Source organism: Diuraphis noxia, unplaced genomic scaffold (assembly GCF_037042655.1).
Source record: "Diuraphis noxia isolate RWA-SAM2 unplaced genomic scaffold, SU_Dnox_SAM2 contig0001, whole genome shotgun sequence".
NCBI classification, from domain to species: Eukaryota; Metazoa; Arthropoda; class Insecta; order Hemiptera; family Aphididae; genus Diuraphis; species Diuraphis noxia.
The window spans coordinates 31,946,473-31,973,416 of NW_028301711.1; the positions used below are offsets into that span (position 1 = coordinate 31,946,473).

The window sequence follows — 26,944 nt, forward strand, 5'->3', positions numbered from 1 at the left end:
ATGTTTATATGATTATGTCTATACTACGAAATTGCTAATATTGCAAAATAGGTATATAATAATTAATAAATTATAAACGACTATATACCTGTGTGTATGAAAATTAGCCATACGATTAACCCAACCTAACTATCCGAAGACTTACGCCATAGGTCAAAATACCGTAACGAGCGAATGAGTTGCATATAGGTACGTATCATTCAAGATCGTTTGTTGTGTTCGCGCGACTGGTTTCTAAATCCACGATGAACCTACCCACGTAAAATTAAAATTTTAATATATTAAAATACTACATTAAAAAATACCATTTATTTTCGGGTTCTGGCACGGCACACGTAGCGACGACACGGTGTTGCCATCTATCGGGCTTCCCGTCACTCTTCATGCGCACAACGCTACCTGTCGGATTGTTTTCTGTCCGTATCTCGGTATCCGGTTTGACGTTACGCTTTTGGTTAACCAGATCGCGTCCGTCTATTTACGACCGGTAATCGGGCTATGCGTTTTTAAGATATTATTTTAATTTTTTTTTTTCACTGCAACTCGGTATTGGGTAAACCACTATTATACCATATACCATTTTACGGTTAACGATTCGGCGGGAAATTTCCCTTCGGACGATCGGCGAAATCGGCCTTCTACGTCATCGATCCTAGTTCCGACCAATAATCACCGTCCCGGCGTCGTGTCTCGTGAGTGTCCGCCTAGAAATTTTCGGATTACCTACAGACATTTGTATAATAATATTCTTCCAAATAGGTACGTACTTACCTCTGTATACAATATCGATTTTAGGTATAACACATCGTCGTTGGATGCGCTCATTGACATGCATAATATGGCAGCGACCGACTATATATAGTGACTAACTATAATATTATAATAGTGTATACGACGAGGCTTGTGCAGATATAATATTCACTAATAGTGACGTGCCGAGAATAACGACGGATAGCGTTTTTATATTGTTATTGACCATTTCCTGTCGGGGCTACGTAATAAATGTATAGCCAACATGTTTGTGTACCCGGGCTGCGACGTTACAATACACGGCGACCAGCGTTCGTGCCTAAACCTTCGTATCGAAATTTATGAACTGTGGTCCCAATAGACTGTATATTATTATATATATTATTATACCGATTGACGATTGTCGTTATTAATGATAAATGTACGTCGACGAAAATAATATTACATGACGTATAGTGTGCATATAATATTCCAACAAAAACCAGTCGGTGAATGAATATTGTATGATATTATATAAATGCCGATAAAATATAACGTTTTTGAAGACTGTTTCACGTGAAAAAGGTCACACTCGGCTACTCGGACTGCAGACATTGTAGTTGAGAATCCAAATTTATTTTCACTACATACGTCGAATAAGAGTTTATAGACGAAGACAATATTTCTGTGTCGTAACATTTTTATTTTTATTTTTTTGATTTAAAAAAAGTTACTCTAATTTTAAAAACATAAAAACAATGGATTTTAAAACAATAATATCATTTTTTGTATTAGTGATGTCAACAAAATAAAAACCCTATGACACAGCAACTAATATTGTCTTTATTGTCATGTATATTTTTTTTATACTATAACTTTATTGTATATATATAGTTTTTCGCGCCAAACTATTTTCCGTGGGTATACTTATGGGTAATATTGTAATTATGATGTTACAGTCATCAAATGCTGATAGGGGATCACGCATGAGTTAAGGACTTTGAAATAGTATTTAAATTAATTTAATATAAGATTTAAATTTTTCTCAACATCTTATTAAAATTGACGTTATCAATCTACTTAAAAAGCGTGTATGTGTGATGGTGGCATTTTTTTAAAATGTTCTTTTAATAATTTGTTATAACGGTATATTAGCTCCCCTTTTGTGTACCTTAATAGGTAATTAGTAAAGGACATTATAACTACATATAAATTATGTTGACGATACTGCAGTTAAATTACATTGTATAGTAATCAATATGGTATGTTTTTGCATTGTTCGTATAATAATAAATTTCGAATTGGAATGAGTTTTTCTTTTAAAGGGCAAAACATATTAGTGAAGCATAATAGACTTAAATTTAAAGTCGCGGTGAAATTTAGGAATGAATAATGGTCCTCAAGATACATCCGTCTCCTTATATCGTCGAAGGATGTACGACAAAATAACTATTGTATATTATGCTATTAATTTTTAAAAGGAATAGCAATAATGGCGTATAATTGAAGTCTACAAATGTAATATTCAAATGTAACCTATAATTATATTAAAAATATTCAATAAGAACCACTGTTATTTTGGTACTTAAGCTATTCTCTTTGATATATTCGTATTTTTATTTAAACGTTTTGCCATAAAACCCACAAAAGACCATATCCGGGTATGTGTCCATCCAAATTAATTTCAGAAGCAACGCACACTGTACGTTGAAAATGTACTAGAAAATAATAATAAAATAATGTTTAGTACAGTGTAGCCAGTGTAGGTATAGTAGGTACGCGATGAACTGAATATAAAACAAATCTTTCTTGGAGTACCTATACCTGATTAATTTATAGTGTCACCATTGTGTGGTAAGTTTTTTCAGGTATACTTATAGCCTATAGGCTACAGAGTCTTACGTAGATACTTAAATCTTTTCTAATAACTATTATATTTAGAATGTCTATAATCTGTTACTCAATCAGCTTAAAGAGAGTATCTGTCTAGCGACAGAATCCTCAATGAAGACAATATATAAATCGAGATTCAAAATGTTGCTACAACAATATTTTGTTAGGTAACTGGAGGGGGATGTAGGCTTTTATCAAAATGAAATAAATAGAACTCTAAATAGTCAGCAATACTTAGTCAAAGTATAGGTAACAACCAACATTACTAAATATTTCTTTATATAACTGTAGCATGCAGCTAATATAATTATATCATAAGACGAGTGTATTGTATATTTCGTAAATGCGCTAAAATAATCGTTTTTCGGGGACACAATTAGGTATATAAAAATGCAACTTTTTAAATTTTTTTGTTTTGGAATGATTTCAGATTGTGTTATATTTTTAAAAATGAAAACATATGGCATACAGCATACTGTACATATATTTACAAGAGGAAATTGTTATTTTTAATCATCATTTTTCAGTTATTACCCATGTATTAAATCATTAAATAAATAAAGCGGCTAAGTCGTGAATGTCGCTCTGCTATATATACAGTAGGTTACAAGTGGGTTACTGTAATAGATAGAATTAAATTTGAATCCAATGATATTATTTTATTGTATACTAAAAACAATTCTGAGCGGAGATAGTTTATCTGTCTAGGATATATTATAGATTATTAAAAATTTTCAAATCCTAGATTTAAAAAGAAAATTTTTTATGAATTTCTATCTAAGATAATTTGAACATTGCCGTAATTCTTACGTATTTAGTCAAAATTTGAACTTTAAATACTTATTAAAAAAAAAATCTTGCCTATGTATTTTTAATATTTTTCAATTACTATTGTAACAATATGTTAGATGTCTTTAATTAAATTTTCAAGCTTTTCTACTTCTACAAATAAATTTTTATTGATATTTATAGAAAAAAAAACTAAAAAAGTTTAAAAATTAAAATGTCAGTAAACAGCTCAAAACAAATCAAAATATTTTGAAAATTTTATCAAATAAATAAAATGCCTGTATAAACATTTACTGAAAAATTCAAGTATCTGCGGTCATTTTAGAGTTACACCAAAATAAGAAAATCTAGTGAAAATCTAATGTTGTAAAAATTTAAATTTCAAACGCTCATAAAAATTTAATTTGAATTTTTGGTGGATATTTTTTTGTCACAAAGATTCACAAACTTGTAAGGAATCTTGTTTTAAATTTTCAAATCTTAGATTTAAAAAGAAAATTTTTTATGAATTTCTAGCTTAAAATAATTTGCGAATTTTTGTGAATTTTACGGATTTTGTCAAAATTCAAACTTTGAATGCTTATTAAAAGAAACTGTGATCATGAATTAATTTTATTTTTCAACTGTTACTGTAACAGTAAGTTAGGAGCTTTGTATTAAATTTTCAAGCTCTTCTACCCAACAAATACATTTTTATCGATATTAATTTTAAAAAAAACTGATAATGATCGAAAATTGCATATGCCTATTAATAGTTCAACTTGAATAGAAATTTTTTGAAAATTGCATAGTGGATATAATATACTTATATAACAGTTCGTTGAAATTGTCATGTATTTATGGTCATTTGTTTTAAAATTACATCAAAAACCAAAATTGATTTTGTCGAAAACTGATTGTGCGTAAAAATTCCCGTTTTTTCCTTAATTTTCAGTTTGTTTATCCCGATTATTTAGAAAAAATATTGATAATTTTTGTTTTCAACCCCCAAAAGTACCAATTAGATTCACTTTCTGATCGAGTGAGGTACTGAAGTCGAAAATCAAAGCACTTTTATTTCCCCAAAACGTGATTGCAGACACACACACACACACACAAAAAAAAAAAAACACATGGTAAAATCAATACATTCTTCGCTCCGCTCAGAATCTAAAATATCAAAAAACTACACAAAATGTTTTTTTTTTGCGATTTAATAGATACCTACATTATGTTTATTTTTACTAAAAATATTTTAGCTCGGCATCTAGCATTATTCAACAGTAGTCATGCTAATAGTTAAAATATACAATGCTGCTCCCTATCATCGAGTTTTTATAATTTCAAAAAAATACAGTTGGTGGGGACTGGGGATATTATGCTCAGTATATGTATAATACTTCTCGTAAATAAATTACTTTTTATGTGTAGTCTATGTTTCTGATTTAACGCCACACGAGTTTTTTTCATTTATTTACATACAAATATATACGATACATTTATTGCGATTCGCGGAAAATATTATGCGTAGATGTGCGCATAGTTACAATAGGCGTTTTATTGAATTTGAATATTTTGTTGTTTTTTTTTTCGTCCGACGTTCCCACGATTGCGAGCACCTGCAGCAGTTCTATTTATTCCCCCCCAGTATAATTACGGCTTCATCATTACATTATTTTATGGCCGCCCATGTGCACAAACACCAACAGTGAACAAACTATCTTTATCTATTCGTTGTTGTTTTGTGACGACTACGAGTGGGAGAGTGGATGATACGGTCTAATGGTCACTGTAGCACAGGTATGATAGATGTATACAACCATCCAGCCAAGCTTGAAAGTATGGTAAAAAGCATTCATAGTTGATTTAATAACGTTTCCACTTGGAAATAAAACAACTATAGGTACTTATAAATATTCAGTAGAATAAAATAAGTAATAATTTTTTTTCCATAAAAATATTATATAATTTTATAAAATGTATTACGTATTGAGCGTTATTAGTTATTACGTTGGTTAATTGTTTTTTCTTAGTTTCGGTTATTCGTAGAATAATATTTTACTCTATTATTATCACACAAAAACTATATAGTTGTTTAAACAATGAGTTCATTTTATGACGTGTAATATTATACTGGTTGACAAATTATGTCAATGGTTAAAAATATATATCAGCAGCGCGAAGTTTTAAAATAAAAATATGAATGGTTATATTATTATAAAATATATGTATATTATAAATATCATGTTGAATTCGAAAAATTTTGATTTAAAAATACACCTATATAATACCTAAGAAACGATTTTAGAAAAAATTATCATTAGATATTATAAACACTTCATAAAAGTCCTTCATGTGAGCACTGTCATATGTGATATTGCACTAATGCAATAAATGAATAATTTCTGTTAACCTTTAGCACCTGTTGACTAGTAGCGGTCAAGCGACACGCAATTACGCCTAGCGTGCGTGTGAATATAGGGTGCGTGTCTAGCAAATTAATATTATTTGTACCTACCTACCTTTACTTCACGTACATACAAAACAGGTGGTTGTTAAATGTTAATCATAAGAGGGGAGTATTATTGGTATATTTTCCCACACTAAGTATAACAGGGCATTTTGGATGATTTACACAGGGCTGTTACAGTATTTTATTTTTCTTGTAAAATTAAAAAAAACTAATTAAAGATAGGTATTATTTATTTCATAGTTAATTTTAAACATCAATAATATATATATAATTGATCATCAGCATTGTCTAGATAAACTAATTTGGAAACAGTTTTGTATCATTGTTTTCATGTTAAACTTAATGTTTCCTTTAAATGTAATATTGTATATTATTATGACATTTATTTTAAACATGGAAATGCGATTTAAAAGTTTAATTACGCGCAAAGTATTTTTTTTTTTTTTAACATAAACAACATTATAAAAGTTGACAAACTTGCCGTGTTTGATGTGTCATAATTTTATGATAGGCGCAGTTAAATTTTCTTTTGAAAATAAGCACTTTCAGTTTAACCTGTATAATAAATACGAACAGTACAACTGTATTTCAAAACCATTTCAAATAAACACATGAAACCGTTTTAGAAAAATAAGCGTTGGCATAACAACACGACTGCGACGACTATGTTGATGTTGACCCGGAATTAAGGACCTGTAATAAGTGAACATTACTATTTGACTATTTATTATTGTAATGTATGCACGTTCTGGAGGTGACACCATCGAATAAGCTAAGGAAGCATGGCGAATTACGTTTTTATTTTTTATGATTCTGACATTAGGTACCTTTTATGTCCTTATTATTTTTAAGCATTTATGATAATTTATAATAATAAATTATTCGATTACAAGACTAAAAAAACTACCAGTAAAAGTTATCATCAAATTTTGAATGTTCATTAATTATTATTATGATAATTTTTATAGTTCATTATTTTAAATATTAATTAAAAAGGCATTTCTTTTTATACTATGAATTTCATTATAATAACATTTCTAAAAATTAAAGTATACCATTTCTTGGTCGTATTCTGTTATTTTTTTGTTTAAAATTTCCACGAAAATTACTGGGAAATTTCGAATAAATAATCAAACCTAAGGAAAAATCGAGTGCTACACTGCTGCGTGACCTATTTTACTGTTACGAAAGTATTTTTACAGACAAGATAACAAAAAAAAAAAAAAAATGCATATCATTGTATAACCGATAATACTGTAGACTTTAATATAGTTCCATCGTGGAATAGTACAGAATCTAAATTCTAAAACTGAAGCGTCCTAATGTTGGGAATTCATAAACGAATTAGTTTGTTGCTACCAGCAGAAGTATAGACTTGAACTTTTCATCTGGGTTCGCCGTTACTCAATTTCTGTTGTTAAACAATACTATAATATATTATATACACGTGATACTGCCCTCTAGAACCCGCGCGCTCGACCCCTGCACTGGACTATTTACTTATATTTTTAAATGTCTTAATCAACCATCCACATTGACCTTTTTTTCCTTCTCTTAGTGCGTATTTATTAATCACAGTGTGTGGGTCGTGACCCGCATCATCATCCTATACATTATTCGTTCATTTATTTATTACTTGTAAATTACTTAATCTGCTGCCGTTCCTGAATATATACCGTCGTCGACAAGTGCTGAAGTGCCGTACATTATGACTAGATGAATTCGTCGTAATTCATATAGATTGACTGTCGGTAGTCACATTCTCACAACATGATATTGTATAAAGTGTATATATTATAGTCCTGTTTAGTTTATGTAGGTACTTAGTGTTAAATGTATATGATGAGAATACTAAAAAAAAAAAGAAAAACATGTACGATGTGCCTATACCGGTTACTCGCTTTACTTTTATTTTTTTATTAAACATATTTGTAAAACTGCTTAGGATCTCAAAAAATAACGAAGGTTATTACTTATATTATAATAGGTGTATACTTTTGTTGTTTTTTGCATTGAATTCTGGTATTAATTATCAATGTTAATATACTGAAAGAAAAAAACACGAGAAAACGTTTGAACGGAATTTATGTATAAACGGACAGTTACCTACTCTAAAAGTAAATTGCGTGGTATTGTAATGGATGATGGTAGGTATTTGTATATTATACGCTCGTGTTATTGTTGTCTAGCAAGAAAAAGTGTATGGGTAGTGGGTACACATATTACCCATTGTCAATCTGCAACAGGGAGAAAGGGATAGATCACGCAGTGGCAGGTAACACGCTTACACGTTACACGTCTCAATTACATCTGCAGCATCAAACATCAGCAATATGTATAATAATTTATAATATAATATTATACATATACTTCCACTATATTCACTTTCATTATTGGTTCATTTTAGCGGTTCAATTGTATAGTTCTATATGCCTATAATATATTATTATATAGTCGTGTATTTTTTTGTACAAACTATCACTAGGTACACTTCTATGTAATTAACGTTATGTATGCAGTACATATGCAATTGTTACGAGGACGTAGATATTATGTTTATTGATTATAATATCAGTGATGCTTGAAATCCAAATTTACTTAAAAGTGTGTCTATACATTGCTAGCAGTGTTTCAACTAAGTATACTAAATAGGTACAGTATACTAATTACTATTATAATGTAGTACAGGCTTAGATGAAATTATTCAAATGTATTTACTTACATTAAATATTTTTCGTTCGATTAATAACTCGAGTAAAACTTAGTTTACTCGTGTTTGTTGTTTTTGCAGCGTGACATAATTTAATTATTATGACTTATCTCGTAGTAAAATTTAGTATAATTATTTATATTTATATATACATATATTTTTTTTTAAGAAAAATAAAGAAAAACCTTTGAACTTAAATTTAAATTAAATAAAAAGATAATGACACATTCATTTGAAAAAAAATTAAAATAATTATCGTAATGTGACTGTGTATAATACGAGACCACAGGACGTGTACATTTTTATTTTTAATACCGCGTTTTGTTCATGTTTTTAGTATAACAAATGATCCATACATTATTTATGATTATCGTTTTCGTTATTATATTTTATAATATGTAACTTTAGAAAAATAAATTAATTGAGTTAAATAAGCCTTACGTAATATATAACTTCGACAAAAATATAATTTAAAATTTTAGATTCTGAGCGGAGCGATGAATGTATTGATTTTACCATGATGTGTGTTTTTTTTTTTTTGTGTCTGTCATCACGTTTTGGGGCAGTAAAAATGCTTCGATTTTTGACTTCAGTACCTCGTTCGATCAGAAAGTGAATTTAGTTGGTACTTTGGGGGGTCAAAAGTAAAAAATTCTTAATATTTTTCTAAATAATTGAGAAAAACTAACTAAAAATTAAGGGGAAAACGGGAAATTTTACGCACACTCATTTTTCGACAAAATCGATTTTGGTTTTTGATGTAACTTTAAAACAAATGACCATAGATACATGAAATTTTCACCTAATATTTATATAAATATATTCTATCTACCATGCAATTTTCAAAAAATTTCGACTTAAGTTGAACTATTCATAGGCATTTCAAATTTTCGATCATTATTAGTTTTTTTTAAATTAATATCGATAAAAATTTATTTGTTAGGCCAGAAAAGCTTGAAAATTTAATACAAGGCTCTTAACATATTGTTACAATAGCAGTTGAAAAATAAAAGAAATTCATAGTCACAATTTTTTTTTATAAGCATTCAAAGTTTGAATTTTGACAAAATACGTAAAAATCACGAAAATTCACAAATTATTTTAAGCTAGAAATTCATAAAAAATTTTCTTAAGATTTAAAAATTTAATACAATATTCCTTACAAGTTTTTCAATCTTTATCACAAATAAAAATTCCACCGGAAATTCAAATTAAATTTTTATGAGCATTTGAAATTTAAATTTTTACAACATTGGATTTTCACTTTTAGCGATTTCCTTATTTTGGTGTAACTCTAAAACAAATTACCGCAGATACTTGAAATTTTGACTGAATGTTTATATAGGCGTTTTATATATTTGATAAAATTTTCAAAATATTTAGATTTGTTTTGAGCTGTTTACTGACATTTTAATTTTTCAACTTGTTTAGTTTTTTTTTCTATAAATATCGATAAAAATTTATTTGATCGGTAGAAAAGCTTTAAAATTTAATACAAGGCTTCTAACACATTGTAACAATATAAGTTAAAAAATATTAAAAATTCGTAGGCACGATTTTTTTTTATAAGCATTTAAAGTTCAAATTTTGACTAAATACGTAAAAATTACGGCAATGTTCAAATTATCTTAGATAGAAATTCATAAAAGTTTTTCTTTTTAATTCTAAGATTTGAAAATTTAATGCAAGGCTCCTAACATATTTTTACAATAGAAGTTGAAAAATAAAAGAAATACATAGTCACAATTTTTTTTTTATAAGCATTCAAAATTTGAATTTTTACAACATATTATGTAAAAATCACGAAAATTCGTAAATTATTTTATGCTAGAAATTCATAAAAAAATTTCCTTTTATATCTAAGATTTGAAAATTTAATACAAGGCTCATTATATATTTTTACAATAGAAATTGAAAAATAAAGGAAATGCGTCACAATTTTTTTTTTACAACCATTCAATGTTTGAATTTTGACAACATATGTAAAAATCACGAAAATTCGCAAATTATTTCAAACTAGAAATTCATAAAAAATTTTCTTTTTAAATCTAAGATTTGAAAATTTTTAATAATCTATAATATATCCTAGACAGATAAACCGTCTTCGCTCAGAATCGTTTTTTGTATACAATGATATAATATCATTGGATTCAAATTTAATTCCATCCATTACAGTAACCCACTTGTAACCTACTGTACAGCAGAGCGACATACATGACTTACCCGCTTTTTTATTTTTTACGTCCATATATATTATTAGAGTAAACATATTTCTTTGTATCTGAACAACATGAGTTGCATGCTTACTTTACATCGCAGTAAATGGCATTGCTGTTGGAGTTTTAACTAGTTAACAAAAGTCCAATAAAAAGGCTGCTGCTGTAATTTTGGTTACAATACTTTGCCATTTATTGTTGTAATATTCCTTATGTTACTATATAGTATAGTTGACTCGTTACGATCCCTATTACTTAATATTTAATAACGTAATAAATTGTTAGCAGAGTGAATAGTAAAATAAAATGAATGAAACTTAAAACGAACAAAATTGTTCGTCCGTTCAATTAAAACTTATGCACAAATAAATGACTAGAATGTTTATAATGTTCAATAGGTACCTATATTCGAGAGGTACCTCATTATAATTTAAAAATAATAATTATCATATTCTATAACAATTAAATAATTATTTATATTGTTTTAAATTACAATTTATTTTAATTACTGTTATATAACTATAACTGTAACTGAATCAGTTTTTGTCTTCTGTCCTACATTTAACCCTAACATGCAAGTTGAGTGAGCCTGCTGCATAGCTCTCAACACTTATTTGAGTTTTGTTAAGTGTTTAATATCTCCCTTGGAGGCCCTTTACCGTTCGCATTTTAGACATATCAGAATATACGATTCTGTGACTTACGACTCTAATATAGCAATTTTAGTTATATTATATCAACATGAGGAGTTCACCTCAACATTTTTAAATCACATTAGTCGTGTTTTAAAACGAATGGCTTTGCTTCTGGTTCAACATCTTGATCTATAGACTCATTAGTTATTATACCAATATTCATTGCAATAATTAATTTGTAATAAATTTGTCAATAAATAATTTATGTTTTCTTTTAGATCAAACACCATCAGCGGTAAATGCCAACAGTACAAATAATGCCGGTGGACAATTGGTTCCACCGCCTCTGACACCTGGTACAAATAAGAAAATGACCGAAGCCCTGCAAGCTACATTTGCATCCTGGGAAAAAGAGCGACATAAGTTGAATGTCCCAAAAGGTAATTAATTAAATATATTTAATGTTAATAATAATTGCAATGAACTTATCGCTCAAAAATATTTAAGTTGCATGAACTATCGAAATAGATAAAAATAAGTGATATATTTAAATTTAATTTAAGTGATTTGGTATATGTGACTTGCACTGTGATTTCTAAAATTCTATTATAAAGTTTAGAGAACAATTGTGTTATATTATATCATATAGGTAGAAAGAATACTTTGAGTCCCCTCAAAAAAAAATTAATTAGTTACCAAAGTATTTTGATGTTTATTAAGTATTTACGTGTTGGCTGTCAGTTATCTCAAGATCGAAACCCAAACTGTTGTAATACCATTAGCTTCCTTGTTTAACTAAAACGCACAGAATATCCAAATTACTTGAATGTTATCTTTATTTTAAATAAATATATTCAACTATAAAATCATTATCCGGCATTGAATAAATATTTAATAGAACAGTTGTTATGTGCGTTATTGTAATTTTTAAATTCTGAGCAATGCGAAGAATGTGTTTTACAAGTTTTATAATTATGCATTTTTGAGTGTTTTAACATCACGTTTTGAAGCAAAAATTCTTCAATTTTAGACTTTAGAGTGATTTTTGGTTGAAAATGTAATCTATTATTAACTATAAAATGAAATATGTACAAACCACACAACTTTACTTTTCGAAAAAATTTGGTTCGTTTTAGTTGTAGTAGAAATAAATTCGTAAAAACAGAAACTAAACATTTTTGTCAAATAGTACATCAATTAGCGTTTTTTAGACGTTAAAATAATTTTTTAAATATTGCTGCTCCATAAAAACATAAAAACCCCGTTAACGTTTTAAAAATACCATTAAGTAAGGCCACCGGCGGTCGCATGGCACTTAACGTGTTAATTATTTTATATGTTTGACTTTTTCTTAGCAATTATTCGATCTACGTAATTTGATATCTTGATAAGGTAATTTAAAAATTAATAGAATTTACATTAAAATTCCACGTAGGCTTATTTCATAAAAAATTTAATATATCTAAAATAAATGTTTTTATACGTGTTTGAAGTTCAAATGTTAGGGAAAATCCTGAACATTTATAAATTATTTCATACCTACTGAAATAATTTAAAATTGGCTAAAAAAATGTATAGACAAATTCCCCGTGAAATATTCCTTATAGCTAGTAAAAATAAGTTGAAATTATATACAATCATTTTTAATAAGTGTTTGGAGTTAAAATTTTGGAAAAATTATACATATTAAAACGAAAAATAATGATTTTTCTTCAAACAATTTTAGTTATTTTCTTGTAATTTTAAAAAATATTTATATTAATAAGTCTTCAAATTTTTTTCAGTTAAAGCACTTTTAACAAATTTAAATTCTTATCTTCTATACACTTTGCAATCTTTAAAATGTATAGAATAATTGTAAACTATTTAAACACAACCTACCTGCATGAACCTATTTACACCTTGCCACGTTAATATTGACTATTACCTATAACAAATTAGTCATTAGTTATATCGTTATATGCGATGTTTTTGACGAAAAACCTTCCGAATAAATAATTATTAGTAACAATATAGGTAACACATTGAGCTGGCTTTTAGAATTTTCTACTTATCCACCTATCTATCTACTTCACTTAGAATTGTTTTTTAACAGTTATGGTATTGATGATTTGATTAATTATTGAATTACAATTTAACATTTCCATTACTGTAACTTACTCGAAGTACATTGCAAGTACATTAGTAGGTTTATTATACTGTCTGCTATATTATGTACAACAAAATCGGTTTGCCCTTATATTTTTCTTTTTTACCTAAAGTACATGATATTGAAGTTTTATTTTTAAATTAATAAGTTATAATACCTTATAGCACATACTTTTGATAAAATGTCTCATACTTTATACATCCGCAAATAATAACAAATTTATATTAATTACAATACATTATTAACATTAAGAATGTTTGTACAGATGACATGAATACATAATGTACTTATCTTGTATAATAGTGTAAAATTGAAAAATAATAAATCCTATATCCATGGCAGTGTATTCGATTTTATCCAAACATGATTTTATTTTTATGTATTCTCTCGGTTGAGTGACTTATATAGGTAGTTGATGGACCGTGAATTACATGCAATTGTGCTCTATATATAAATGATCTATTTTCTTCTGTCACTTACAAAACAAATTGCATTGCTGAGTTATAATTTACTTATACATGTAGGTATATTATAGTTACATAGTTAACTTGATTTACAGCAATAATTAGTCCATATTTATACTATTAAAAACATGTATATAAATTTAATTAAACGCGATAATTTAAAGAGTGTATAGGTACCCATTTATAGGTATTAGGTAGGTAAGTTAATGTATTATTTAATGTTATGAAAAATGTTCCCACAACTTCGTCATAGCCATCGCCGCTATTTGTGATAATATTATGCATAATATTCTATTATAAATAGGTGATGTTGGTACAATATAATATATAATATCTAAGTGTGACTACAAACCATAATACGTCACTACGTTTTTTTTTTTAGATTTCTCTCGAAACGAAACGTATAGATAGATTTAAGTTTTTACATTGTATAAATATATGACAATTATTGCCTTCGTATATTGGGTGCGGCTCAAACAAATAAGAGGTGTGAGTGTGTGTGTGTGTGTGAGTGTGTGTGTGTGTGTGAGTGTGTGTGTGTGTGTGTGTGTGTGTGTGTGTGTGTGTGTGTGTGTGTGTGTGTGTGTGTGTGTGTGTGAGCGCGCGCGCGCGCGTATGTGTATGGTTAATTACGCCATCATCATTGCTGTAGTCGTATAGAGTATAGCGTGTGAACCCGACTCGAGTAAGTGTAAATTTTGTAGAAAAATAATATACATCGGCCGGACCCCATAGCGTCCGTGGTTCCCACGGCGAGCGGCTTACACAAAACGTCGCGGCTACCAATATTGAACTTACAGAATTTATAACATTCCGCTGTTCGTCTTCAAACGAAATCAATCGATTAAATTTTCGGCCGCTTCGTTTGTAGAATAATAATATTAAGTATAGGTCTAACGAATTCCAAAGTCTAAACAGTATTAGATCTACGTACCTATGCATACTTAATAATACATATACCTATTACCTATAAAACATAAATTATAAGATTATGAAAGCACTGCAACCGCATCCACATCATATGTACACCGGCGAAATGCAAAGCTTAAAAGATATCGTTATGCCAGCAAGCATCAGTCGTTCCAATAAACGCGTGGAAAATTATATGTATAGATATATGACATTGTATGTACACAAAACGTATATATTTATGAATATCTTATTCTGTAACAAGAAGAATAGAGCTTATTTTATTACATTTCTTTTAATAATAATTACGTTCGATAAAGAATCTATAAAACGATATAGCGTATATAAATATATAATATATATAAATATACATTATATTTATAATTTTATTGTATTTATACATACGCACACACAAATATATATATAATATATAATATATTTTCGTTTTTACATAACATGCAGAGGGAAAGCGTAACGACCATTGCGCCGATACGCACCGCGCGTATGATGTTGGCGGCTTCATTATAGTTTTTTTTATGTGAAAATCATCGTGGAATCGTCAGACCTCACCACTGCCACGATAGTCTATATTAAAAAATAATAATATACAATAATCTAGAATGCCGCGCGTACGATGGGACGGAGCCAGTGCAGAGGGCTGAACATGTGTATCACGATGAGGGGTTATTGCGCGCGTATATCGGTTATATTATAATATACCTATAATCTATATGTATATATACTATATAGGTACCTATTATTATTGCTATTAGGGTGGTGATAGACGCTTTTATTTTGACGTTTTTTTTTTTACTATCAATTATTTGAAACATTAGGTAGGTACTTATTAGAATTCATCCTAAATATAATAAAAATACGTTTTTGGTTGTTTCATTCACATACTGATAGATTATATTTTAATATATAGATAGATATAGAATATAAATATTTCATTAAAAAATAATAATGATAATGATAATAATATCAAATGTTTACGATTTGTCTACGATTTTTCGTTATGTATCTTAAGAAATGTCTAGTAATATAGAGGTACTATTGAATCATTCTATTGCAAAGAGATATATAATGCGAATGGTTATTTTGCTTATTTATATATACATAATACTATAATAATATATATATAATGTGTGTGTGTGTGTGTAGTTATATTATACATTATATTATGAACAGATTACAGATATAAAGAATGTCGCACTGACATAGCATACAGGTTTTACTACTAAAAAAGATATTTAATTTAACGTATAGTATAGTATATTTGATTAACTTGATCATTGTGTTCATTTAAAATGTATACACTTTGTCCCTTTTGCATCATTAAGTAAATATTATTATTAATTTTTGAATTAATTTGTAATAATTTATGTCATAACTCATTAGCAACTCTTATGATACGTTTTAACTGTAGTTGGCTTTCGTTTTTTTTTCACAGATCCCAGGCTATGGACAGAGGCGCAGGCTTCACATTGGTTCTGGTGGGCTTACCGCGAGTTCTCGGTACCCGAACCTCCGCCGACACCGTTACTGCGCCGCGTCGTGTGTGGCACATCTCAGTTCCAGAAATTCACCACGGCCAGTCCCAACACCACGATCATGGGCCGTAGCAGTCAGATGATCCGGGAACGCGTCCGCCGCGGCCGCCGCCGTCTCCGTAGCAGCGGTAACTGCAACGGCGGCAGCAAGTCGCCGGGCAGCAGCAACAATGACGACGACAATGACACGGACAAGGACCTGGACGACGACGACGACGAGCCCTACGACGAATTGGTATCGTCGTCAAGCAGCAACAAACCACTGTACGCTCGGAGGGGTAGACACTTGTGCAATATGGGACGCGAACGATTCGTGGCCGAGGCGCCACCGTTCTTGGGTGACATCCTCTGGGAACATCTCGAAATGATGCAAAGAGGTGAGTGAAAATCGAAATTGTTTATTTTCATAGTGTTCGATATATCTGTTTAATATAGTCTCCCCCTTCCCCCCGACAGGCTTAGGATATAATAATCGATTTATACTGCAATGGATAGCACGTTACGTTGGGTTTATCGGCTTATACGATATGTGTCGCGGCTTTTTAATAATATTATAAGCTGTTGTGACTGCTGCAGGTTGTAATGGTTGTATACATGTTATCCGAAATATTATATTATTGTATAAAGCAGTGTCGTGCGAACCAAACGACAAGAATACCTCGTGTCTGCAGTGCCGTAGTTCCGGTCATCACGTTTTAATATATACACTGAAAGTGGTTGGTCGTACACAATCATAATTTAAACATATACGTGTAACAATAATATAGGCTATTGTTTAGACGATAAAAAAACATTATTTCGAGCAATCCGAACGTGAGTTTATGAAAAAAATCATTAATTTACTATAACCAAACACATTATATTAATATTATATTTTAAAACGTTATTACATATTATTATTATACTCGCGGGCGGATGATGAAACGATATCGTGGTCGCGTGGGATCATAGTCTTGTATATAATATATGTGTGTGTGTGTGTATGTGTATCAGACCGAATATACGACACGAATGTCCAATAATATTATCTATAATATTTTGAACCCAAAAGAAGAGCGGGTGTATAATAATATTATATATGATGATTAGGAAACGATATGCGATTATCATATTATATTATTATATACATGTATATATGGTTAACACACGTGCTGGGCATGGTAAACGGACGGTTCGTAGATAAAACCACTACCGCATACCAACAGCGAGTATCATTGTATAAGGCTGATAAATAAACGATACCAATGATTGTATTATAATAATATTATATTAGATTGTACTGTAGCTAGTAGCTACTGTATAGCTGCCATCACGCTGTACGTTTAATACTAAAATGTTGTAATAATATTATATTTGAAGATAAATGTTGGTATGCAGTATACGTCGTTATTTTATGTCAAAAGAGTTATCGTTTTTGCGTTAGTAAATTATTTTGTTACAACGAAGAGCATTGATAAAATAAAAAAAGCAAAAAATTGATATAGTTTAATATTATTATACATTTGCATAAACTACCGTCACTATATTATAGGAAAAAAAATTAAATACATTTTGCGCGTCTCACGACCGTCCGACCCGTACAGTCAGTTTAGTTAAACTGACTAAACTAATAACATCGTTAGACCACTAGCTGGATAAAACAGGAACATAAAAAAAAAAAAAAAATAGCGTTTATCCGGCGGGATATGTGTGAGGCGGCGATGCAAGCTCTGCGGCCAGCCACGGCCTTGCCAGGGAACGCTAGAAGGGGGCTAGCTCAAGGCCGTTTGTTGTAATAAGCAGGATATCCTTTGACCGCTATCATCCTTTTAGCAAAACGGCTACTACACTTTACCACTGCCGTTGGTGTGACGTAGTTTAGGTAGTTGTATCGTGAGCAGGATATCCTTTGAATGTAAACAAACCTATATGGTGGCTATGTATATATTAAGTCTGTGATGGTGGTTGGTATATATAAATATGACGTAGCAGACAGGATATCCATTGAATGTAAACACTGCACTGTATTGTGGTTGTGACGTAAAAATGTGAGCCGACGATGACCTACATATTTACTAATGTATAATTTTATATTCTTAACCCTTAAACGGCTTAATCTGCTCATGACACGTTACACCAAGTATATGAAAAAAATATGTTAACATCGTAAAACCAATGTGACAATAATTTATGTACCATATAATATGTGTATCAAATTTAATCATCATCAAATATATAAAAGCTAAATTATATGTTTATGGAAATGAACAATAAATTATTTTTGATCTATATTTTCGTAGACATCGATAGAGCCTCGTCGATATCCATGTTTGGTGGTGGCAATCAACATTTGACATCGTTACACAACACTGGTGGCAATAACAATAATTCAAACTTCTATCACGAAAATTTCGTTCAACATCAACAACACAGACATCAAGTGGACGACAACAGTGGTTTATTCTCTTCCGCTTATCCTGTACCGGCTGCATCCGAACCGCAGCATATCCGGTTGCAATCGCCACCACACCGACTGAACCATCGTAATCGCAATCTCCATCACAACCAACAATATGAAACAGGTACGTTTTCGTTGCTTTTTTCGTATATAGGTATAGGTATTTATTATTATTATTATTATTATTACGAATATATACCTTATTTTATTCTTTGTCCGAATGGGAGGTTTACGTACGACTCACCAATATTATGTTTATAACTATATAAGTGTGTGTGTGTGTGTAAATCTTATTATTAAACATATAAACTTCGAGTGTGGACCACCATTACATATACTTCAAGGGTAGTACTACTGCACTTATACTGTCGTCGACAACGTCATCGCGTTATTTTATTTCCACAATAATAATAATAATAATATAGACAAGCAGAATTTAAAAAAAACGTATTGTTGCGTACTGTATATTATATATATTTATATTAAATATTAATTGGGCCAGTTTCGGCTTATAAACGGTATTTAACCGCGTAATACCGGGGCCCATTTAATTTTATTTCATTTTATCGAGGGGACGGCTACTTACGTCGGCCACCCGCTGTTAGCTGCGTATAGACGAGCGATCACAATATTTATTACAGCCCTTCCCGCGCCACGGGAGCCCATCATGATATACCTGGCCGAACAGAACTACAGACGAGCACTTGACGGTCATTATTATTACTACACGAACACAGTTATATCCATCGTCTTCATCATCGAGACTGCAATGTACTACTTCATTTTAGGCATTGTCGTGTACTCGTAAATACAATATAATAATATATCGCTATATTATTATGTACATATATGATGACATATATATATAATATATAAAGTAATCGAACCCACGCTATTGTATTAACCATGCATACGTTTTATAATAATAACGATTATTATAAAGTTTCTTTGCTCCTCCTGCACTATAAAAGACAAACATATTACATAATATATGTCGCGACATCGTCTAAAGCAAACTGCAGCACGTGATTATATTATATATCATGCATACAACGTGTTATACACCGAAAATGTTTTAAAATCCCATTTTGCTAATGCTTCTACTAGGTGGCATATAGGTTCCTCCTCTTATACGCATATATACCCGGTAGTTCCGGTTCTCTTAAACAACTATATACACCTTCTAAAAAGTACAGCTGCTCCAGCTGCATGCTTTTGGCGCGCGCGCAAAAGAAAATATGAATGACACACACAAAAGGGTGGCGTGTTATGGCACGCCCGTCCTTGTCGTCTTAGGTTTCAAGTTACTCGAGAATAAAAGCGGTACATGGCATAGCACGGGCTAAGAAGAACAAGACTCGCGCGTTTTATACGCCCACCGGATGTACAACAAGCAATACCACCTCCTCCTCCTCCTCTAAAAACTTGAATACAATAAATGAAGTTCCGATTATTCTTCTAGAGTAGGTACTCTATTATACTATAATAATATAAAACCAACGTCTATATATGTTTAGTAGTATAACAACACAAGAACCGTCATCAGCGTTACCAGTCTTGGTATATTATATTTGTATTATTAGATATATATATTATTTAGGTATAGCAGTTGTAATAGTAGTCTTGAATAGAAAAAAAAACAATTAAGTCGTGAAATATTGTAAAAGTAATATTTTCTAGCATAATATGTACTATAACTATTATATATATTAAATAGCTTGAAATGCGCATGCAACTTATATTTCATAAATAAATAATAATTAATTAATTACACATTAACATGTATTGGTGCTAAAAAAGTACATATATAAATATATAATTTTTACTAAATAATAGAACGTTATCATCTCATAACAGTTTATACAAAATTCTAGAACTGCTTCTACTATTTACTACTGTTTCTTCTGAAATTTCCAGTATTAACTTTTTTTTTTATTCAGAACATACTTATTTGTTTATAGTTGATTTTCTATGATATACTTTTCAATAAAAGGCTAAGCCAAACAGTTTTAAGGATAGAAAATATATTTATGTATTCTCATAACAGTCATAAAGTACCTACCAATTTATGATTTTTAAAACTTAAAATATTGTGTTCCACATTGAATCCTCAATACTTAAAATATCATATTGATTTTTTAATTTTTATTAATATAATATAGGTCATTGAGTTAAATTCTGATCGGTTAGTCATGGGAAATATTCAAACATATAATTCCAATTAAGTTTAATGCTTGTAAATAGCCATCTGGTAATTATTATTGCCTTCAAGACTGCACTCAATGAATACCTATATATATATTATAGTTTTAACGTTATTCTGCTCATAAAGGGTCTGTATTATAATAATGTATAGAAACGTCCTTATAATACCTTAACGTCTATATAGGTGTACCTACTCTACTAATAGACTTTGCTAAATAAGCGACTTCAACGTGTGTACATTATTATTAATGTTTAACGGATGTTATTATACATATTATATATTATAATGTATATGTATATATATTATATATATACACCTACGAATAATAAGATCATGGGGTACGATGAATTTTGTTAATTGAGCGCGCGGCGTAGTAGTATACCTAAATAATATTTTACAGAGCTGATGTATAGCGTGCATATGATATTATATAAATTTATAACACGAGTCTATACTGAAGTCGACACGTGCTTAAATAAATGTTAGATTATAGTATAATATACCACATAATATTATAGGTACTTAGATGTATTATACCCACTGACTTAATTGAAATGGATGCTACCGTGGTTATTTTTTTGTAACAATGTTAATAGTTGTCACATGTTTAACTTATGGTTAACAAAACTATAAAAACATTATATTATACGTATACAAATCTAATATACACAGACTATACTCATAATATTAAAGTTTTTCTGTTATAGTTTTCTTGAAAATGAGCGTTGCCGTCTTAATATATACCAATACGATTATTCATTATTTATTATTCGTTCGTTAATTTTTTTTTTTTTTGGAATTACGACAGACGTCAATATATTTAGACAGATAATATTTATAAATACGGAGAGGTATAATGTCGTAGGTACTGTATTGAAGATTCTTCGTCGAGTAAAATATATCATGTAATATTATGTATTATATACTATATTTCACGTGCCATATAATACACTGTATACTGTGGTAACGTGCGTGTATTCATTGTGTATTATAATACATTATCCGAAGTCTCCGTTTTTTTTTTTTTTTTTCGTTGGTCGGAATTTCTCGGGAGTCTCGGAAAACGACCGTGAGTGTGGAGGGTGCGGTGGCGTGGAGGGTACAGGCCCGCCCGCCGCCGATGTTCGCTCGCGTGCAGTGGGGATAAACGCGTATCGCCGGGCGCCGCGCGCGCACGCACTCTACAGCCCGCACTACAGAGTTGAGTCGCGGCTCATTCGTTTTAGTACGGTTGTCGTGTCGTGTGTGTTGTGCGTTGATTACTGTCTTGTGCTGCGTTTGCATTCATCCTGCAGAAGAAACGATATTATAATATTTTAATATTATCGTTGTGTTTTCGTAGTCGGTCTTAGCCGTTTATTATTTTTTTCTGGACGTCATCGCTTTTTTTCGTTTTTACTTCGAATCCCCGCCATCGAGGGTGACGACAATTTTGCCGAATCGACTTCCATACGACAATTATTGCCGAGACCGAAATTCGTGCTGACACTCGGTATGCAATAGCCGCTGCAGTCTCTGTCCGCTCCGTTTTCGTCTCGTCTCTTGTTTTTCGTTCTCAATATACATTTCGGACCGAGTCTTGTCTCATCACCGTCCCGTGCCGGCGGCTGACCGGCATATCAACCGACAAATGATGGTGCTACTACAACAACAGCACATCATCCAACAGCAGCACCCGGCGCACCACAGGAATCACCACCATCAGCAACAGGCTTTGGCGTCCTCGCCCACCCAATGCTGCGCAACCGCGGCTGGCTCCACATCGTCCGGTAACGTCGCGCTGGACAACGCCGCCGGTTACTTTGATCTCGTGGTCACGGCAGCCGCAGCCGCGGCGTCGTCCACATCCTATCACCATCAATACAACAGCCAACACCATTACAACAACAACAACCTGGTGCTGCACCCGGCAGGGGCCGCGGTCGACGACATGGCGCTGTCCACTCCAGGCAACCGACGGAGATATTATATAAAAAACGGTACTTTATAAAATGTTTAACATAATTATTATGCTCCCGCAAAGGTTTGTTTTTCTGCTCGATTTCAATTCGTGTATCTCTCTTTATACCGCGTTTATATTATATTAACATGGACTTTTCGCGATGGTTGTGACTTAAACATACCATCACGGGGGTTTGGAAATTATATACTATTCACCGATATTACAGATGGGTACCGACCCTCGATTTGTATAGTGGGCGAATGCGCGCATATTCAAATTTAGATGACCAAATGTTATGTATATGTATAGTAAAAATCGAATTTCGGACTGACGTCTCGTCGCAATTTTGAAACTTGTCGTTTACATATTATCATCAGGATATATGATCTAATTCATTATAGCGAGCTGAGTTATATCGATATTCATATAAGTATCTCGTAAATCACAATCACAATATTATTCGCGATTCGATGTAATATTTTCGTGTATGTGTGAGTGTAGGCAATTAATAACGATACTTCATTATGTGATAGGTACTGTTATGTATATAAATGCATTTTTCACCGCTCGTTCGTCTGTCGTGCTATTATTTTATTTTTATTTTTTTTACTGTCGTGTGTGCTTAGACATCTAAAAACAGCCGCCTTTTTCTTTTCTTCTCCTTTCGCTGTTAAAGAACATGCGTGAAATTAATTGATAGATAGCCTGTGTAATAATAATATATACATGTAATACCTATACGCGCGCACACACATTAAAGACATAGGATGTTTTTTATATTCGACGGCTGTGGCTCGTGCCACTGAGACGACTGGTGTTGGCCACCTGTTAGATATACGTGTGGCAGCGTCGTCGTAGTCTTGCTGCTGCTGGGGAACGATGATAGCAGCTCGTACATAATAGCCACCTGCTGTTTCTCGGCTATACCCAGCCAGTCAGTTTATTAACGTTTTCTTGGTGAACTTGGAATTATCTGTATAATATTGGAAATAATTTGGCTAAATGTATTATTTCATTATATATGGATATATAGGTATAAAGATATATACAATCAGTTCGTGGGTGATCCGAAAACGGGTAACCGGGGGGTGAGCTTTGTTTAACACTTTTATACTATGTATTATATTACATATATTATAAAAGTTTTCTCGGAAAGGAATCGTCGCGTCTCGAGGAGGGTGACGATGGTTATATAGACAGGGTAAAATGTAGTATATACTGCTCAGATGGGTGCAGCAGGCGGAGGAGGGTTTCCGCAACGGAAACGGGAGCAACAAGCAGTCACAGGTGCGTCGCAATAATATATAGTATATAATATGGGGTGAAAGACGGTCTATGTTGAAATATATACTATAACGCACGAACATTTTAAAATGAATTTTATGTGTATATAGTTATATAGCACCGAATAATACGGTATATCTATACATCTTTGTGTCTTGAAACTACCATTATATTCATTTACACTATAATATAATGCATATAATATAGTGCATATAATACAGTCGTTACTACATATAATATTATAATACAACCACTTCAAAACGAGTACCTATATTAGTATATTTTACACAAAAAGTGTCAATTGTATCCGGTACCTGTAGCTATATATTGTAATGTACATAGCGTTTCTTTTTATTATGTCAATTATTGGTGAGTCTTTAGATGTAGGTATACAATAATACAAACTATTTATATAACTTTATAACGACTACCACACCGGATGACACCTACTACCGGTTCCACCCCATTTAGTACCTTCTAACCGATATACCTACTGACCTTTTGTACAGTGTTTATTATTATCTATATAAAGTTTTCATCATTATTGTCGGCGGAATATTTCGCACATTTTATGGTCCGCCGATAAAACTAAGATGAATATAATATATTAACTGCAGTCTATATAGCTGACTTACACGCATCACAATTTACAATGCGTCGCTTATATCAATTTTGGCCGGAAACGGTGTTTTAAAATGAGTTTTATTATATTATATGTATTATTGTTTAACACTACATTGTATACCTATATATTACTGTGTGTGGTATAATAATACCTACCCTTATATTGTTATAAGCGCATCATCGCCGTTTATATATCTACATATATGACATAGTCTATATAGATACAACATATTATACACGTACTTAATCGCCGGAGACTTGTAGGTACCTAAACTAAACGTATATGTCTGCTGCTATGTATATAATATATATAGTATATTATATATATATATATATAAACACCTGCTGTTCCTGCAGGCTTCTGTCGTTTCTTTTGGATAACGACGATGTCGACGGCTGGTCGTCGGTCTCCCCTGCACGTGTATATGATTAATAAACGGCCAATATTCGTAACGTCTTTCTTTTTTTCTTAACGTTTTTGTCTTTTTTGTCTTAGGTGTTAATGATAATAATAATACACCTATATAAGTACTATAATATTATATTATGTGTAATACATTGTAACGGTAAGTTCAAAATTAACAAAAAATAAATTATCCGTTCGATCGCGCGTGTTTATAATAAATTGTATTACTGTTGTGCGCACGGCACACGCGTCACTGTCATTTTTTTCTCGATTAATTCTTTAAAAACTGCTCGACCGATATTGATATTCAATAAGCGCCATGCCGTGTGAGACACGTGTGCGCCCGCAGAGCGTCTAGATTATTATACTATATAGCGACGATGCCCCCCGACAGTGTGACGCGTGGTACGTACGTGCTCAGATTTTATTTCAAAGGGCGGACGCCCGCTTCGACGTTTGCCAATAATAATTATACGATTCTTACCTCTGAACCTCTGAAACGGTGTGTATTATTATATTAGTTCCGGGTTGCAAAATAATTCTAGTGCTCGTGAAAATTAATATGATATATTTTATAGCAGCTAGTGTTTTTGAATTATGTATATTAGACCACGATGGCTGCAGGTAATTTGTCTGCTTGTATATAGCGAGGAAAAGATCTTACCCGCGCAACCAATCCAGGCGGATTTTTACCATATATTGTATATACATTTGGCTATAGGTAAGGTACTCTAGTTTGCAGACTTTTCATATGGTGAAACCCTGCAGTAATTTTTAGTCCGACTTCGCAGCAGGGTATACATGGTATAACAGATAGAACTGACTTTTGGAATAACTTTTGTTCAAATTAATATTATTTTTTATTTTTTTGTTCATTAAGTCACCCATTGCTGCGTGTACAATACATTTTTTTATGTTTAGTTTTTTTTGTATTGAAAAAAAATGAAATTTAATAAAAATTGTTTAGATAAATTTAAAATAACCTATTTGTGAATCTGATTCTAAAAACAATTTTGATGGTAAAAAGAATTTTTTTGAAATTCAATATTTTTTTGGTTAAATTAATTTGGAACGCAATTACTTTTTTAAAAATAATGATTTTTGATAATTTGCTGACATGAGTATAGGTATATTTCTAAAAATTATTTACTTATCATATAATTTCAACAATTTTTATCATATACGATGATATAGCATAGATTTTCATTTTTTTTTTTTTTTTTTGGTCAGTCTTTCTGTTACACTCTATATAATATTTATAACTATATAATATTGAATATATTATCGTTTCCGCCCTCTGCAATGTCCATTTTTTAATATATTGTACCTATCGGCTATCGTAATATATTATAATAGATTCTGTTCTTTTATCTATTCCATTTTAGAAAATATATGTGATAAATGATGTTTGGGAAAATTTTCTCACCTTAGTTGTATAAGAATGGAGTACGTAATAATCGGCGTGCGTAATATATCAGTCTATAATATAACTTCGGCGTCCTGCAGGATATAATATAATAGCCGTGTGCAATACGTAGTATCGTAA

The 26,944-nt window shown here is 31.1% G+C and overlaps 1 protein-coding gene across 1 annotated transcript in view; it reads left to right on the plus strand.

The window, feature by feature from the left end:
* Window positions 1-26,944, plus strand: part of LOC107171889 (uncharacterized) — a 61,428-nt gene that overhangs the window by 20,907 nt on the left and 13,577 nt on the right. Inside the window, exons 4-6 of the mRNA XM_089215618.1 lie at window positions 11,703-11,864; window positions 16,400-16,876; window positions 18,779-19,060. Coding sequence (XP_089071744.1) covers window positions 11,703-11,864; window positions 16,400-16,876; window positions 18,779-19,060 — 921 coding nt within the window. The remainder of the gene's footprint in view (window positions 1-11,702; window positions 11,865-16,399; window positions 16,877-18,778; window positions 19,061-26,944) is intronic.